The sequence below is a fragment of the Rana temporaria genome, chromosome 6, assembly GCF_905171775.1.
Source record: "Rana temporaria chromosome 6, aRanTem1.1, whole genome shotgun sequence".
Taxonomy (NCBI): Eukaryota; Metazoa; Chordata; class Amphibia; order Anura; family Ranidae; genus Rana; species Rana temporaria.
The window spans coordinates 130,336,718-130,351,053 of NC_053494.1; the positions used below are offsets into that span (position 1 = coordinate 130,336,718).

Genomic DNA, 14,336 nt, shown 5'->3' on the forward strand with positions numbered 1-14,336 from the left:
CAAGAGTTTAGCCAGTGGAATCGAACTTCCCCTGCCGTTGTATGTGTTGTATGTCACCGCGTTTGACAACGAGGAGATTTTGGCTTGACTGTGTGTGCGCAAAGCAAGTTTGTCGAGTTCCTTGACAAGCCTAACAAGGAACTCGACGAGGAAAACTATGTGTTTCGCCCGTCGAGTTTCTCACTCATTTGTTCTTTGAAAAGAAAAATGTAGCAAGTGACAGGGAAATGGAAATAATATATGTGTTCATGGATTCTAGAAAACTCACAATAAAATACAATGATTCCCAACATGATGCACCCAGCATGGGATTTTAAAAATGTCAACATCAAATATAAAATGTGACAAGACATGTAGGCATAGAAAATATAGGCAGGAAAATGATTCTTCACCCAATAAACACAGCACGGTAAAGTTTAGAATGTTATTCAACAGCCTACAACTTCTTTGGGCCACATCATCAAAAACAATTAATTTGCAGTTTCATAGTAGTTCAGATAGTAGTATGAGAATTTCAAAGAGTCATTGATACACAAACTAGAGATACAAAGAGACTTCATTCCGTAACTGCAGCCAGCAGCATCAGAAGCATGTACAATTGGCAATAGTTCGGGTCAGAATTAAAATAAAGTCACCTTGTACTTTGCAGCTCTTGTCAGTGATAACTGAAGTTATGTTGGCTGCATAATGGTTCAATTACTGTGATCCTCTACACTGAACTGTATTGATTTTTTCATATGAATTAAATAAAAGTTGACTTACCCCATCCTATGAGCGTGAAGCCCCATAAGTATTTAGTGTCTGAAAAGAATGCTACAAATATCAAGCTGTGCAGATAAAGTCCTTCAACGAGTATCCAGTAGTAATTGGTTGCCAAGAAATAAATGAACAGTACAACAGCAATTTTACATCCAACCTACAAAGAAATCCAGAGATAGTTTTTATTTTTAACTGTACTAGATGGAAAAAATAAAATAAAAAGGTAAATATAATGATTGATAGATAAATATAATATACCATCACTTACCTGATTATTTTTTAAATGTTTTTTAAAGCTTATGCTATCCTATAGTAATGTAATAGCTAATTGTCACATCCAACCACAAAATGTTACTCACAAAGCAAAATGTTCAGCCAAAAAGTATAATGCTCACGATGCCCGTTGTTCTCACTGCAAGCTTACTATAGCAACTGGGTCAGCCCAAAAGGGTACTAGTTTAATGCAGGGACTGTGCACTCCTACCATGCCCACACAAAATATAGCCAAATACACATATCCCACACTATCTATGTACAATGAACATGTTGTTCATCCCAATGTATAGAACATGATGAAGAAATGTACATTAAACACATACTGTGATTAACATTAGGGTCAGGACAAGAATGGGACAGATAGATAGCTGTCCCGGGTGCAATGTTTTTATATGGTCTGATCACTGCATGGTGATCTGCACACTCTGTGCCATCTTTTGCCTGATTCCCAGGTGCAGATGCCACCTGCAATGTTTGTTTTCACTGCATGAGATGAGCTTTGGATGGGGGGTGCAAAGGTGAATTGGAGGGTTGCTTTTTTAGGGGGTTTGCTCAGATAAGGTTTTTACTGTGGAAGATTAAAGCTGGGTGGCGATAGGGGAGGAGGGCAGCACAGTGCATAGAGTTCAGTGATGCCTTAAGCAGAAGTTGTGAGTTTATCATGTACAGTATGGTGCACACTATATACTTCTGAGTGCCGTACTCTGTATGCTGTGTTATATGTTACTTACCCCTTAATGTTGAATGTTACATATTAACTTATGCTGGAATAAACTCCTGAGTGCTGCACAATGTGCGATGTAAATGACATATTCCTGAACCTTGCACTCTGCATTCTGGGCTGCACACTGCATAGTACTGGCCACTGCACTCGGTATGTTGGGCTCATGATGCTTTTAAGACTACCCTGGCTCCGTGTGTAGGTGAGAAAATGGTAAAGATCTCCCACTGATGGGGCTCTGCTTATAAGAGAAGCTTGAAAGCATATTCAGTATGTGTATATATATACAGTTTCTCACAAAAGTGAGTACGCCCCTCACATTTTTGTAAATATTTTATTATATCTTTTCATGTGAAAAATTACACTTTGTTACGATGTAATGTAGTGAGTGAACAACTTGTATAACAGTGTATTTTTGCTGTCCCCTCAAAATAATTCAACACACAGCCATTAATGTCCAAATTGGGCAAAAGGTGGCCACTATTATTTTCCAGCACTGCTTTAAAGCGGAGTTCCACCCAAAAATGGAACTTCCGCTTTAAGGGAAGGTGACCCCCTGACATTCCACATTTGGCATGTAATTTCTTTGGGGGGAGCGGAAACCCTCTTTTTAGAGGGCTCCAGCTCCCATTTCCTTCCGGGGCTCCGTGGTGCCGGAAGGAAGTTCACCTATTCTCCCCTCCCTCCCTGCAATCTTCTGGGACCGTCACAGGTCCCCGAAGATTGCACGGCCAATGACTTGAGATCATAGTCAGGTGCCCACAGCCTCAATACAGGCGCGGAGGCATCGCTGGATCCTGGGACAGGTAAGTGCCTGATTATTAAAAGTCAGCAGCTGCAGTTTTTGTAGCTGCTGACTTTTAATATTTTTTTAGGCAGAACTCTGCTTTAACCCTCTTGGGCATGGAGTTCACCAGAGCTTTACAGGTTGCCACTGGAGTCCTCTTCCACTCCTCCATGGCAACATCACAGAGCTGATGGATGTTGAGACCTTGTGCTACTACACCTTCCATTTAAGGATGCCCCACAGGGTTTAGGTCTGGAGACATGCTTGGCCAGTCCATCACCTTTATCTTTAGAAGAGGCTTCCTTCTGGGACGACAGCCATGCAGACCAATTTGATGCAGTGTGCGGCATATGGCCTTAGCACTGACAGCCTGACCCCCACCTCTTCAACCTCTGCAGCAATACTGGCAGAACTCATATGTCTATTTCCCAGAGACAATCTCTGGATAAGACACTGAGCACATGCACGCAACTTCTTTGGTCTACCATGGCAAGGACTGCTCAGAATGAAACCTATCCTGTTAAACCAATGTATGGTCTTGGCCACCGTGATGCAGCTCAGTTTCAGGGTCTTGGCAAACTTCTTGTAGCCTAGGCCATCTTTATGTGAAGAAACCCTTTTTTTAAGATCCTCCTATTCACACCTGAGATCATGTAACACTATCAAGTCACATGACTCCGGTGAGGGAAAATGGCTAATTGGGCCCAATTTGGACATTTTCACTTAGGGGTGTACTCACTTTTGTTGCCAGTGGCTTAGACATTAATGGCTGTGTGTTGAGTTATTTTGGGAGGACAGCAAATTTACACTGTTATACAAGCTCTACAATTTCTCCAGTGTTGTCACATCAAATGATATCATAAAATATTTACAAAAATGGGAGGGGTGTGAGCATACGGTTCTATTTTTTCTAGGATTGTCCTGCTGTGAACAAATTTTAGGTTCAGATTATTAAATTGATTTTTAATTGATGACATTTCCAGTCCCACTCACCCCCAAGGTGTGTGTTCTAAGCATATCGCAAAATCTAGCAAATATTATATTTCTCCATGAGGTTCTCTTTTACTCCTGTCGAGCGGTAATCCTTCACTGGATGTTCTCTACCTGCCCTATCCCAATAGATAAATCACCCAGTGGTGTATTTAGGTTTTGTGCTGCCATAGGCCTGACTAAACTTGTGCACCCCCTAATTTAAATATGACCCACCCCCTTCCAGTCAAGGCCACACCCCTTTCTGTTTAAAACCCACCCTGACATTTTTGAGTGGGGACACTAGTTCTCAATGCCTGGGGGGGGAGAATGGATTCCCTTAATTTGCATAGATTTCCTATCACTTCCTGTTTAGCTATGGGGCAGAGAGTGAAGGGAAATCTCTACAATGGGACAGGGATAGTAAAAAAAATTTGACAAGGGTTATAACCCTCCTTTACTCTATCCAAAATGGAAAAAAAGTGTTGCCTATAGTTCTACTTCAAGCACAAATTTCTGATAATTTTATGGAGAGGACTAAGAAGATATAACCATGGCAATGGTACAGCAGAAAATATATAGCACAGTGAGGAAGGTTTGTGATCCAGGATGATAGGATAGTCAAAATTAGAAACAGTTTGCATTACACCAACAGTGTAGCACAAGCCAGCAGGGACACTTTCCGTGCTGCCCCCCTGCAAAGTGCTGCCCTAGGCCTGGGCCTTGTTGGCCTTGGCCAGGATACAGCGTTAAAATCACCTAAATAATGCCTTACCTTTTAATATACTGTTTATGCACACAGTGGATGCCCTGCAAGATTTGATAACATTTCAAGTTCCTGAGTGCATGAAATATTTTGATGCATTTAACTGGGGACCTTTCTCATCTTTCTTAATTTTCATTCTCCCATGGCATGCTTGCTGGGGCCATGGTTATGGCCTCAGCTTTGTCCTCCCACCTACTTCTCTCCTGGCTTGAGTGGGTGTAGTGGATAAAGGCAGAAAATATTTCTTTGCTTGTTGGGATATATGCTTGTTTCTATTTGTGGAGTTTTGCTATGGCTGAGTGCACAATTCCGAAAAGATGTATATTCAGCTGTGATACTGTGGTGATCACATCACTATCTTGTAGTAGACTAGTTGTTGATGGAATGTTTTGACTGGAGTTAGGTTTTACATAAAAGTGTATAAATATAGAAACTGTTAACATTTGTCTTTGACTTACATATTGTGATTTATCCAGAACAGGAGCAACCATAATGCTTCTAAGGTCACCCATGAGCATTGCATCTAATTCCTTCACTCCTATATGAGTATGAACCACTTTGTCCTTAATGAAGATGCTGGCAGCTCTCATCATAAAGGAAACAAACAGATGCATGTGGATGTAGTTTCTGGTACAGTGCAATCTCCTGTGAAAATATATATTTACATCATTTTTAAAGTCAAGTACATTTGTAAAAAAAAAAAATCACAATATACCCTTAGAATAAGTCATAGTGGAAACTGTTCTGGAATGGACTCACTTTCACTAATGTTGATGCTGAAGTACATTCTCCGTTGTGACATTGAGTCAAAAGCCTACACACCTGGAGGATTTTCAAGGGGCCCACTTCATCAGGGCTTACGAATGCTTATCTAAAGATCTCATTCTGTTGAGCATCTTTAAGCACTTATGAAGGATGCCCCTTTGAATCCTTGGCTTTTTAATGAATTCAACAACAAATAAAGCACATTCTGCATGCAGGATACACATCAGTCTGGTGCTCTCCTCCCACTTTTTTTTGGAGAGCTGCCTAGAAAAAGCTAGTACACCAGACAAAACACCCAACCGGGAACCTCACCTGAACTTGCAGTGATAGTCAACCTCTTAAGACAACAACAAAATTACACTGAAACTTCACTTGGAAAATTGAATCATTTTATTCCCTGGTTTCCCATGCATGGATCTGAACAAAGTGTTATGACTAAAAAGAAATTAAGTTATAGAAACGCTGCAAGAAATCCCTTTATTTAGTGTCGTTACCAAATATAAAATAAATCAGCATGGTTTCTTGTTTAAAGATGAGTGTAGGTAACCATTTTTACTATAAACAAAACAAAAATAACCTTCTCTCAGTGTCATGCAACAGGCAATCATTATATCTGCATATAGGATATGTGTGAACTAAGAAAACAAAGAAAACTAAGAAAACAAAAAAGGTGCGCTGTCTCTTTATATAATAAAAAATAAAGTGGCAAATGTGCTATTTATGAACCAACTACAACTAATACATCATACAATACTTACTCATTGATTACTATCCAATTCCAATTCCATCCGAATTGCCGAATTACCAAGGACAACACCTCTGAGTGAAGGATCACCACCACCAACAGAGATTGCTTACCAAAAAGTTAACGCCCACATTATAAAAGGTTAAATCAACATAGATGGGACCGTATGCAGAACAATACATTTATAATTATATACAATTAATCAATAAAAAACAATACTTTACAATAGATTTGAATGGTCGGGGCCCTTCATTATTGGTTATTTATTTACCAAATTATAATAAACATGTCCATTTTATATAACATTAACTCACACTTACTTTCAACCATAAACTATCACTTTAATTCAGCCATAACAGCTCGAGTTAATACTATGACATGTTCAATATCTGTAAAACTGTCCCTTTTCATGAGAAAAGGACCAAATCACATAACAGGGGCCTCGACGATGGGAGGGAGGGTGGGATGCTCCTTATTCCTTGCTGGTCCACCGCTGGCTGTTGCTCCTACGCAGATATAATTCCTTATATATGGACTAGCTCGTGCCACATACAGCATGTGACATGCCTTTAGCCAATTAATTTAAAACTTTTATTCAAAAACTGTACCAAATAACTGTCAAATTTAACATTTAGTCTGCTCTGGCCCCATAGGTGGGCGGAGCAAATTATTTTGCTCCTCCTTTTTCCCTTCTCCACTAATCCCTGGCATACCTCCAAGTAGCATCATTGGATGGCACCAAATTACCTCCACTCCCCATAGTCTCAGCCACAAGGAAAGTGCCAGTGATATTGTAATGTCCAGTCTGTTGGTAACTGGGGAGGGAGGGAGGACCGCAGTGCCTTGTCTCTGAATGTGGAGTGAGCTCAGTCAGGCTCCCACTCCCTGCTCTCCAGACTGCAGCCTTCAGCCAAGAAAGGAGCGATTTGACCGCTGTCCCGAGGATTAGTGGAGAACTATACTATGTTAACTTCTTATAATGTGGGGTTAACATTTTGGTAAGCGCTCTCTGTTGGTGGTGGTGATACTTCACTCAGAGGTGCTGTGATTGGTAATCCTTCACAGCAACAGTGGAATGGCATTGGATGGATTTTTTTGTCACTATTTATGGACATTTATGACGTTTGTATGTTATATCAAATGACAGGCACAAGAGCACTTTACTGATTTATGAGTTATTGCACATAGCACTTTATTTGGCTGATGAGTTATTGCACAATAAACATTTTATGATTTATCAGCCGTTAGTTGGTTAATGATATTGAAGCACATTTGTCACTTTATTTGATGATTTAAAGAGACAGTGCACCTTCTTTGTTTTCTTAGCATAAAAATCTTTCTTATCTACTGCTATAGGCCTCATAACTTTTTGTCCAATACATCACATTTAACAGTAAGTTACACAAACAGAAATTAACAACTTAAGTGCAACCATAATACAGTTCAAAGAGTGGGGGTTCACATCTAGTTGATGGTACCATCCACATAGAAAAAATAAATAAAAATAAGAATATCAATATCAATTGTGACATCAGCACCAAATGCAAAAAAAAAAATATGGATCACTTCATGAATGTGCGTATCAACCTTGCGCAGGGGCCATGCTAATCTTCTCTGTATCATTCCAATCTTAGGTTATGTCCTGCCGAAGTGAGGACTAGCCACATATGGCAGATTTAAACCCCCACATACACCCAGTGAAGTAAACAGCCTCAGATGATACACATAAAACAAATCTCCCTACATAAGTTTACATGTACAGTATACCTGCTGTCTTCATCTTTACCGTATTTTCTGGCGTATAAGACGACCTTTTGCATGTAAAAAATTACTCAAAACTAGGGGGTCGTCTTATACGCCGGTACCTGTCTGTAAGGCTGCCGGCGTCCATTATTCAAAAGCCGCGCCTCCTCCTCAGGCTGTTCCGTGATAGGCGGAACACTCATTTTCCCAGCAGAGCCTCTGTTCAGTGTTCTGCCTATCATGGATGCATTCTCATCCTCGGCCTCGGACGAGAGGACATCCGTGACAAGCGGAACACTGACAGAGGCTCTGCTGGGAAAATTAGTGTTCCGCCTATCATGGAACAGCCTGAGGAGGAGGCGCGGCTTTTGAATAATGGAAGCCCACAGCCTGAGAAACTCTGCAAACAGGAGAAGGTAGGGAGATTGTTGAGGCAGGCATAATGGCACAGTGAGACTGGCACAGTGAGGTAGGCATACTGGCACAGTGAGACAGGCATAATGGCACAGTGAGGCAGGCATAATGGCACAGTGAGGCAGGCATACTGGCACAGTGAGGCAGGCATACTGGCACAGTGAGGCAGGCATACTGGCACAGTGAGGCAGGCATATTGGCACAGTGAGGCAGGCATACTGGCACAGTGAGGCAGGCATACTGGCTCAGTGAGGCAGGCGTAATGGCACAGTGAGGCATGTAATGTAATGTAATGGCACAGTGAGATTTGAAAAAAGCCTGTTTCTGTCAGCGTTTTTTCCTGTCAGCGGTTGTTCCGGTTACCCCTCAGCTTCCAGACAGACTAGTCGGAGGGGGGTCGTCTTATATGGTGAGTATATCCCAAAACCAACATTTTAGCTGGAAAATTAGGGGGTCGTCTTATACGCCCAGTCGTCTTATACGCCGGCAAATACGGTATATATTCTTTAGACATTCTGTTACAGATTTTCTCTTCCTATTCAGCACTGAGAGTGGATTGTTGACATACAGCCAAGACAGCTGATTGGAGGAAAGGCACACACCACCTCTCCTCATTGGCAAAGGAAGGAAGTAATATGCAGAGCTCTGCTCTGAATCGAGCAGCAGTCTGCTAATTTATTTATCGCAACCAACCACGACACAAACTTCAGGCTGCTTTTATCTCCCATCTTGGAGAACTTTTCAAAAGTTATCAGGCTGATAACAGAGCTTCTGGACAGAAGAAACAGATGGGCTTTGGAGAGAGCTAAGAAAACACCGCAGATGTGCCCAGCCCAAATTTCAGGAATTGGGTTTACATCCACTTTAGCCCCGGAGGATTTGGCTGCCCAATGACCAGGCCATTTTTTGCGATTCAGCACTGTGTCGTTGTAACTGACAATTACGCGGTCATGCGACGTGGCTCCTCAACAAAATTAACATTGTTTTTTCCCCACAAATAGAGCTTTCTTTTGGTGGTATTTGATCACCTCTGCTTTTTTTTCCCGCTATAAACAAAAAAAGAGCGACATTTTTGAAAAAAAAAACAAACAATATTTTTAACTTTTTTCTATAATAAATATCTCCAAAAAAGATATAAAAAAACTTTTTTTTTTTTACACAGTTTAGGCCGATACATATTCTTCTACATATTCTTGGTAAAAAAAATCGCAATAAGCATACATTCATTGGTTTGCGCAAAAGTTAAAGCTTCTACAAAATAGGGATAGTTTTATGGTATTTTGTTATTATTTTCATTAGTAATGGCGGCGATCAGCCATTTTTATCGTGACTGTGACATTATGGCAGACACATTGGATGCTTTTGACGCTATTTTGAGACTATTGTTATTTATATAGCGATTAGTACTATAGAAATGCACCTGATTACTGTGTAAATTATACTGGCAGGGAAGGGGTTAAGCAGTAGGGGCGAGGAAGGGGTTAAGTGTGTCCTAGGGGGTGATTCTAACTGTGTGGGGGCTGGGATTACTGTGACATGACACTGATCGCTGCTCCCGATGACAGGGTGCAGAAGATCAGTGTCCTGTCACAAGGCAGAACAGGCAGATGCCTTGTTTAAACAGGCATCCCCCGTTCTGCAGCTGCATGAAACGATCACGGGACACCGGCGGACATCGAGTTCTCAAGACCCGCGGTCACACTCATGGAGCTCACAGCATTTTAAAGGGGACGTATGGGTACGTTCATATGCACGGCCGTGCCATTCTGCCAACGTAAATAGTCGTGCAGTGGTTGGCAAGCGGTTAACTGTAATAAAGAATACCCCACCTCTTGAAGGCCTGAGATGCCCAGTCCTCTTCACAGTTCTGAACGCTGTGGGAGTTAAGTCTTCCAGGTGTAACATTTCAAAAGCTCCAGACAGCAGTCCACTCCCTCCTACTCTCTCCTCCACTGAAAAAGTTATATTATTAAAATTATTGTAGCGATTACTCCCAAAAGAGTCGCTGGCGATTTGACCAGGTTCTTTCACAGTGGATTGCCCTCAACACGCTCACAGACACTCTTCTCTTCCAGAGACAGTTTAAGACCCCATACACACTATTCGATTTTCTACAGATTTTTGTCTTCAGATTTAACAAAACCATGTAGTGCAAGGGCCTGCTTGATTGCATACAAATTAAAACTCTTAAGGTTTGGAGTAACTGGGATAGGTTTGAGGAAATTGAGTGGGATACTCTAAAAGAGAACTATGTATAGGCTGTGGACAATAAACTCCTTTCTAAACAGCTGAAGCAGAAGTTCTTGCTTATAACCAACTGTGAACTTTGTAGTGGAAATAGTTAATTGCAGACTTCCTTCTTTAGAGCACAGTCCCTTCAAATAGAATCAGATCGACTGAGCTCTACAGGGCACAGCCGACGGCCCCTTTAGTACAAACACACAGCTGACTCTTTAGCACAAGATGCGTGACAGAAGACGAAAAGTCTCTAATATCTCTCTCAGCAGTCTGTACTCACACAATGTCCAGGGACAGCTGGTTGCCTCCTACCAATTTTCAAGCGACTCTTTTCCCCAGTGATACCACACTAGATCTTCAGCAGACAGCTCCTCAGTCAGCTCTCTATAGCGTTGTCTTGGAGAGCAGCAATCCCTTCAGACTGGACTGATCCTCTGAGGGAAAAGACCCAGAAGCTCAGTGTCTTCGAGAATTTATACAGACTCCCAGCAGCCTTCAGGGTCCTGCTCCCTGGGATTGGCCAGGGCTGTATAAATATTCATTCTGCTATTTGCATTGTCAAACTAGCAGCAGCTGAGAAACTAGACAGACCTAACTGATCAAAGGCAGCTGCACTGGTTACAGCGAGGCAAACTAAATTTACCTAACAAAACACACACACAGCTCCACTAAACACAGTGAGCCAGCGCTAAATCTAGATAATCCTAGCACCTACTGTATCTAGGAGAGTGCTATACTATTCCTGCAGTGCTGGAAGTTCAGAGCTGTGAAGCGTATCACATAGGAGAAGACTTCTTCAGTCTCCAAGACATGGAACATACTTGATTACAAGTAAGATATGTGCCTGCTGCTGTAGATAAAAAAAAAAAACAGAACTAAACTTCAACTTTAATGAGTAAAGCATGTATAATTTACATAGAGTGAAGCTTTGTAGACCTTAAAGGATCACTAAAGGATTTTTTTTTTTAGCTAAATAGCTTCCTTTACCTTACTGCAGTCCTGGTTTCATGTCCTCATTGCTTGTTTTTGCTTAGATGTTGCTGTAAAACTGCTCTGATCTCCACACTTCCTGGTTGTCTGTTTCCTTATAACCATAGTACTGGGAGCTTTTCACTGTGGTCTAAGCTGTCATTACTGTGTGTCTAAAACTTAACAGAACCAATCAGATTAATTTTAAAAACAAAACACTGCCCTGGATTTGTTTTTTTTGTTTTTTTTTTAAACTAACCTGCAGGCACATTATTTGATTGATTTTAATCTATTTGTAATCATTTTTAAAAGGAATCAGTTAACTTTTATGTCTCTATACCCTGTAAACAGTCATTTCAGCCCAATTTTTTTTTCTTTAGTGACCCTTTAATAATCCAATCAAGTGCAAGCAAATATACCTGTTTTTATTTTCTTAATTTTCCTTCCTTGTGATTGGGTATTCTTTCCAAAGTAAATTTTTACCATATTCACTAAGCTAAGTGACAATTCCCTTTCAAAGTGAAAACTCCCCTGCAAAGTGAACATGTTCTACTCATACAGTAAATTACCTTTAACAGGTCATTTAACTTACTTGTTCCAACCCAAATACTGAAATGTTCAAAATTTGCTTTGAAAAATAATTTTAAATGCCCTCTCATTCTCAAAAATAATCCACCACAAATCAAGAACATCCCCTGTAAACCAGAACATTTACAGTATGAGATTGATGAAGGTTTAACCTTTTGAACTAGTGTTGAAACTTACACTTAAACCCCTCAACTAAAAATAACTAATTGGCATACTGTAAAATATATATTACATTTATTGGACAGAAAAATGGGGAACATGGTATCAATAAATAATTTTTGGTAATCTGTTCAATAATCTATTTAAAATATCAATAACGAAACACGTCAGTGCCCTTAGATGTTATAGAGAGTAACCCACAGCAATAATAGAGTACACAAAATCAATAATTTCTGTTGAGACTCATACTAATGAAATGAAATGTTAACAACTAATGTTTTTGAGAGTAAAACACAATTCCATTGACTACCTTCTGCAAGAACTGTTAAACAGTCTTTTGACACAATCAGCTAGAGCTAAGATTAGTCATCCTTAAAGTGTTTTTCTGCAATCTTTTTATAAATGTCTAATCACTGTGAGTCTCAGAGGTCCCAGTCAACTTAAAATCCATAAGGCTAATTTTTACTTATCGGGGGAGTTGACTCAGAGCAATAATTAGAGTAAGCAAGATCAATATTTTCTATTAAGTCTCATACCAATGAATTGAAATGTATATTATTAATGTTCTGAATAGTAGAACAGAGTTACACTGGCTAGGTATGTGCAATTCTGTAAGAACTTTTGAAAAGTAATTTAATTCATTCACCTAGGGCTAAGGCTTAGTCATCCTTAAAGTATCTTACTGCAATCTCTTTGCAAATGTCTTTTCACTGTAAGTCCCAGGGGTTCCAACCAATTTAAAATCCATAAGGCTAATTTATACTCAATGGGGAGCACTTAAAATACATAACTGCGACAAAAAAAAAGCAGAGAGCAACATGGGGTCCTTATGATAAGAGTTCCCTATCAAGAAGAAAATAAAAATGTCAAGGACAATTGATATACATAAATAGCTCATTACTCAAGCTGTCAAATAACTGACTGACCTTTTCTAAAAAATGCATATTAATATTAGATGCTTGTATAAGGTGAAAATAAATATACCAAGGAAGTAGATAAATTACTCCAGATATGAATGCTCATCACTCTTCGTTTGTTTTGGTTAGTACACAATAATGCTACTAATTCCTTTACAAATGTAGGTGTACAACTGTCTGGCAGTAATGCCATTTAAAAGTTAACACTAATTAAAAGTTAACTTATTCAGAACATAATATGACAATCATGTGCCAGTGGAGATGGTACAAGTCAGGAGTGGAATGACATACCATGGGGCCCTCGGGCAATAGGAGATTATGGGGCTCCCTATGTCCATGCCCACACTCAAGTCACACCCACACAAAGCCACACCTACATATTGCACTGCACACATTACATCCCAGAATTTCTCTACACCAAGTTCAAAATCAATGTTAAATACGTTTTGAAAATAAAAAAAATAAACCTACATTACCCACTTCCGTTCTGCCTCATAGCAGATTTACTGCTGCAGGGCGGCCCTCTTGTGCACAATTATGTACTATATATATATATATATATATATATATATATATATATATATATATATATACATATTTTTTATAGCAGAAATGTTTTTGTTTATGGTGCAAAAAAAAAAAAAACATAGTGGTGATCAAATACAACCAAAAGAAAGCTCTATTTGTGGGGAAAAAATGAAAAAAGTTGTATTTGGGCACAGAGTTGCATGACTGCACAATGATCAATTAAAGCAATGCAGTGCCATATCGCAAAAAAAAATGGCCTGGTGGTGAAGGGGGGTAAGTCTTCTGGAGGTCAAATGGTTAAAGAAAGTGCAACAATGGTATGTTTCCAAAATAAATGTTTTAATAAATAACACAATATAACAGGTGCAACAAATGTCTTCTTAGCTGAACACTACCCCCTGTACACTCTTATGCAATACCCCCTACATACTCCACGAATTCCCCCTGCACAGCACATCTTCTACAATGGTTAATGTAATCATAAAACTCCTGTATCTTACAGGCAATGGGGCTCTATATGGGGGATAACAGAATTCTGGGTCATTTTCAGGGGCAGATCTGAAACTGAGAAGGGGGGGGGGCTATGGATGGTGTCAGTGAACAGTGTCAGTGGCTTTTTATTCTTGTTAATTTTTTATTATTATTTTAAAAATGGGTTGAATTTTTTTTTATTTTTTAAATAAATGCATTCATTTTAAATGAATAAATAACTTTTTTTCATTTTAAAAACACAACGCTTCTCCTAAATACAAGCATATATTTATATGCTCTTATAAATAAATATACCAAAATTCATCAATTTAAATGTATAAAGTACACTAGTGCATACATTTCTGTGCTCTTACAAAAAAATATATCAAACATTTTAAGTCCAAATAAATAAATCAAGTGCACTAGTGCCAACCACAACTAATAAAGTCCATAAATCCACATAAGAAAATGATAAGTGCAGTTTCAAAGTGCTGGTGCAAATGCTCCTTTCTCAGTGCAGG

At 39.6% G+C, this 14,336-nt stretch overlaps 1 protein-coding gene and 1 non-coding gene across 2 annotated transcripts in view; both read right to left on the reverse strand.

The window, feature by feature from the left end:
* PTH2R (parathyroid hormone 2 receptor) overlaps positions 1 to 14,336 on the reverse strand; it is a 359,186-nt gene that overhangs the window by 233,603 nt on the left and 111,247 nt on the right. Inside the window, exons 6-7 of the mRNA XM_040358482.1 lie at positions 4,737 to 4,923; positions 763 to 916 (exon numbers count right to left, since the gene is read on the reverse strand). Coding sequence (XP_040214416.1) covers positions 763 to 916; positions 4,737 to 4,923 — 341 coding nt within the window. The remainder of the gene's footprint in view (positions 1 to 762; positions 917 to 4,736; positions 4,924 to 14,336) is intronic.
* LOC120944561 lies at positions 7,340 to 7,446 on the reverse strand. The gene has a single exon (XR_005750423.1). It is a non-coding gene; the product is annotated as a U6 spliceosomal RNA (small nuclear RNA).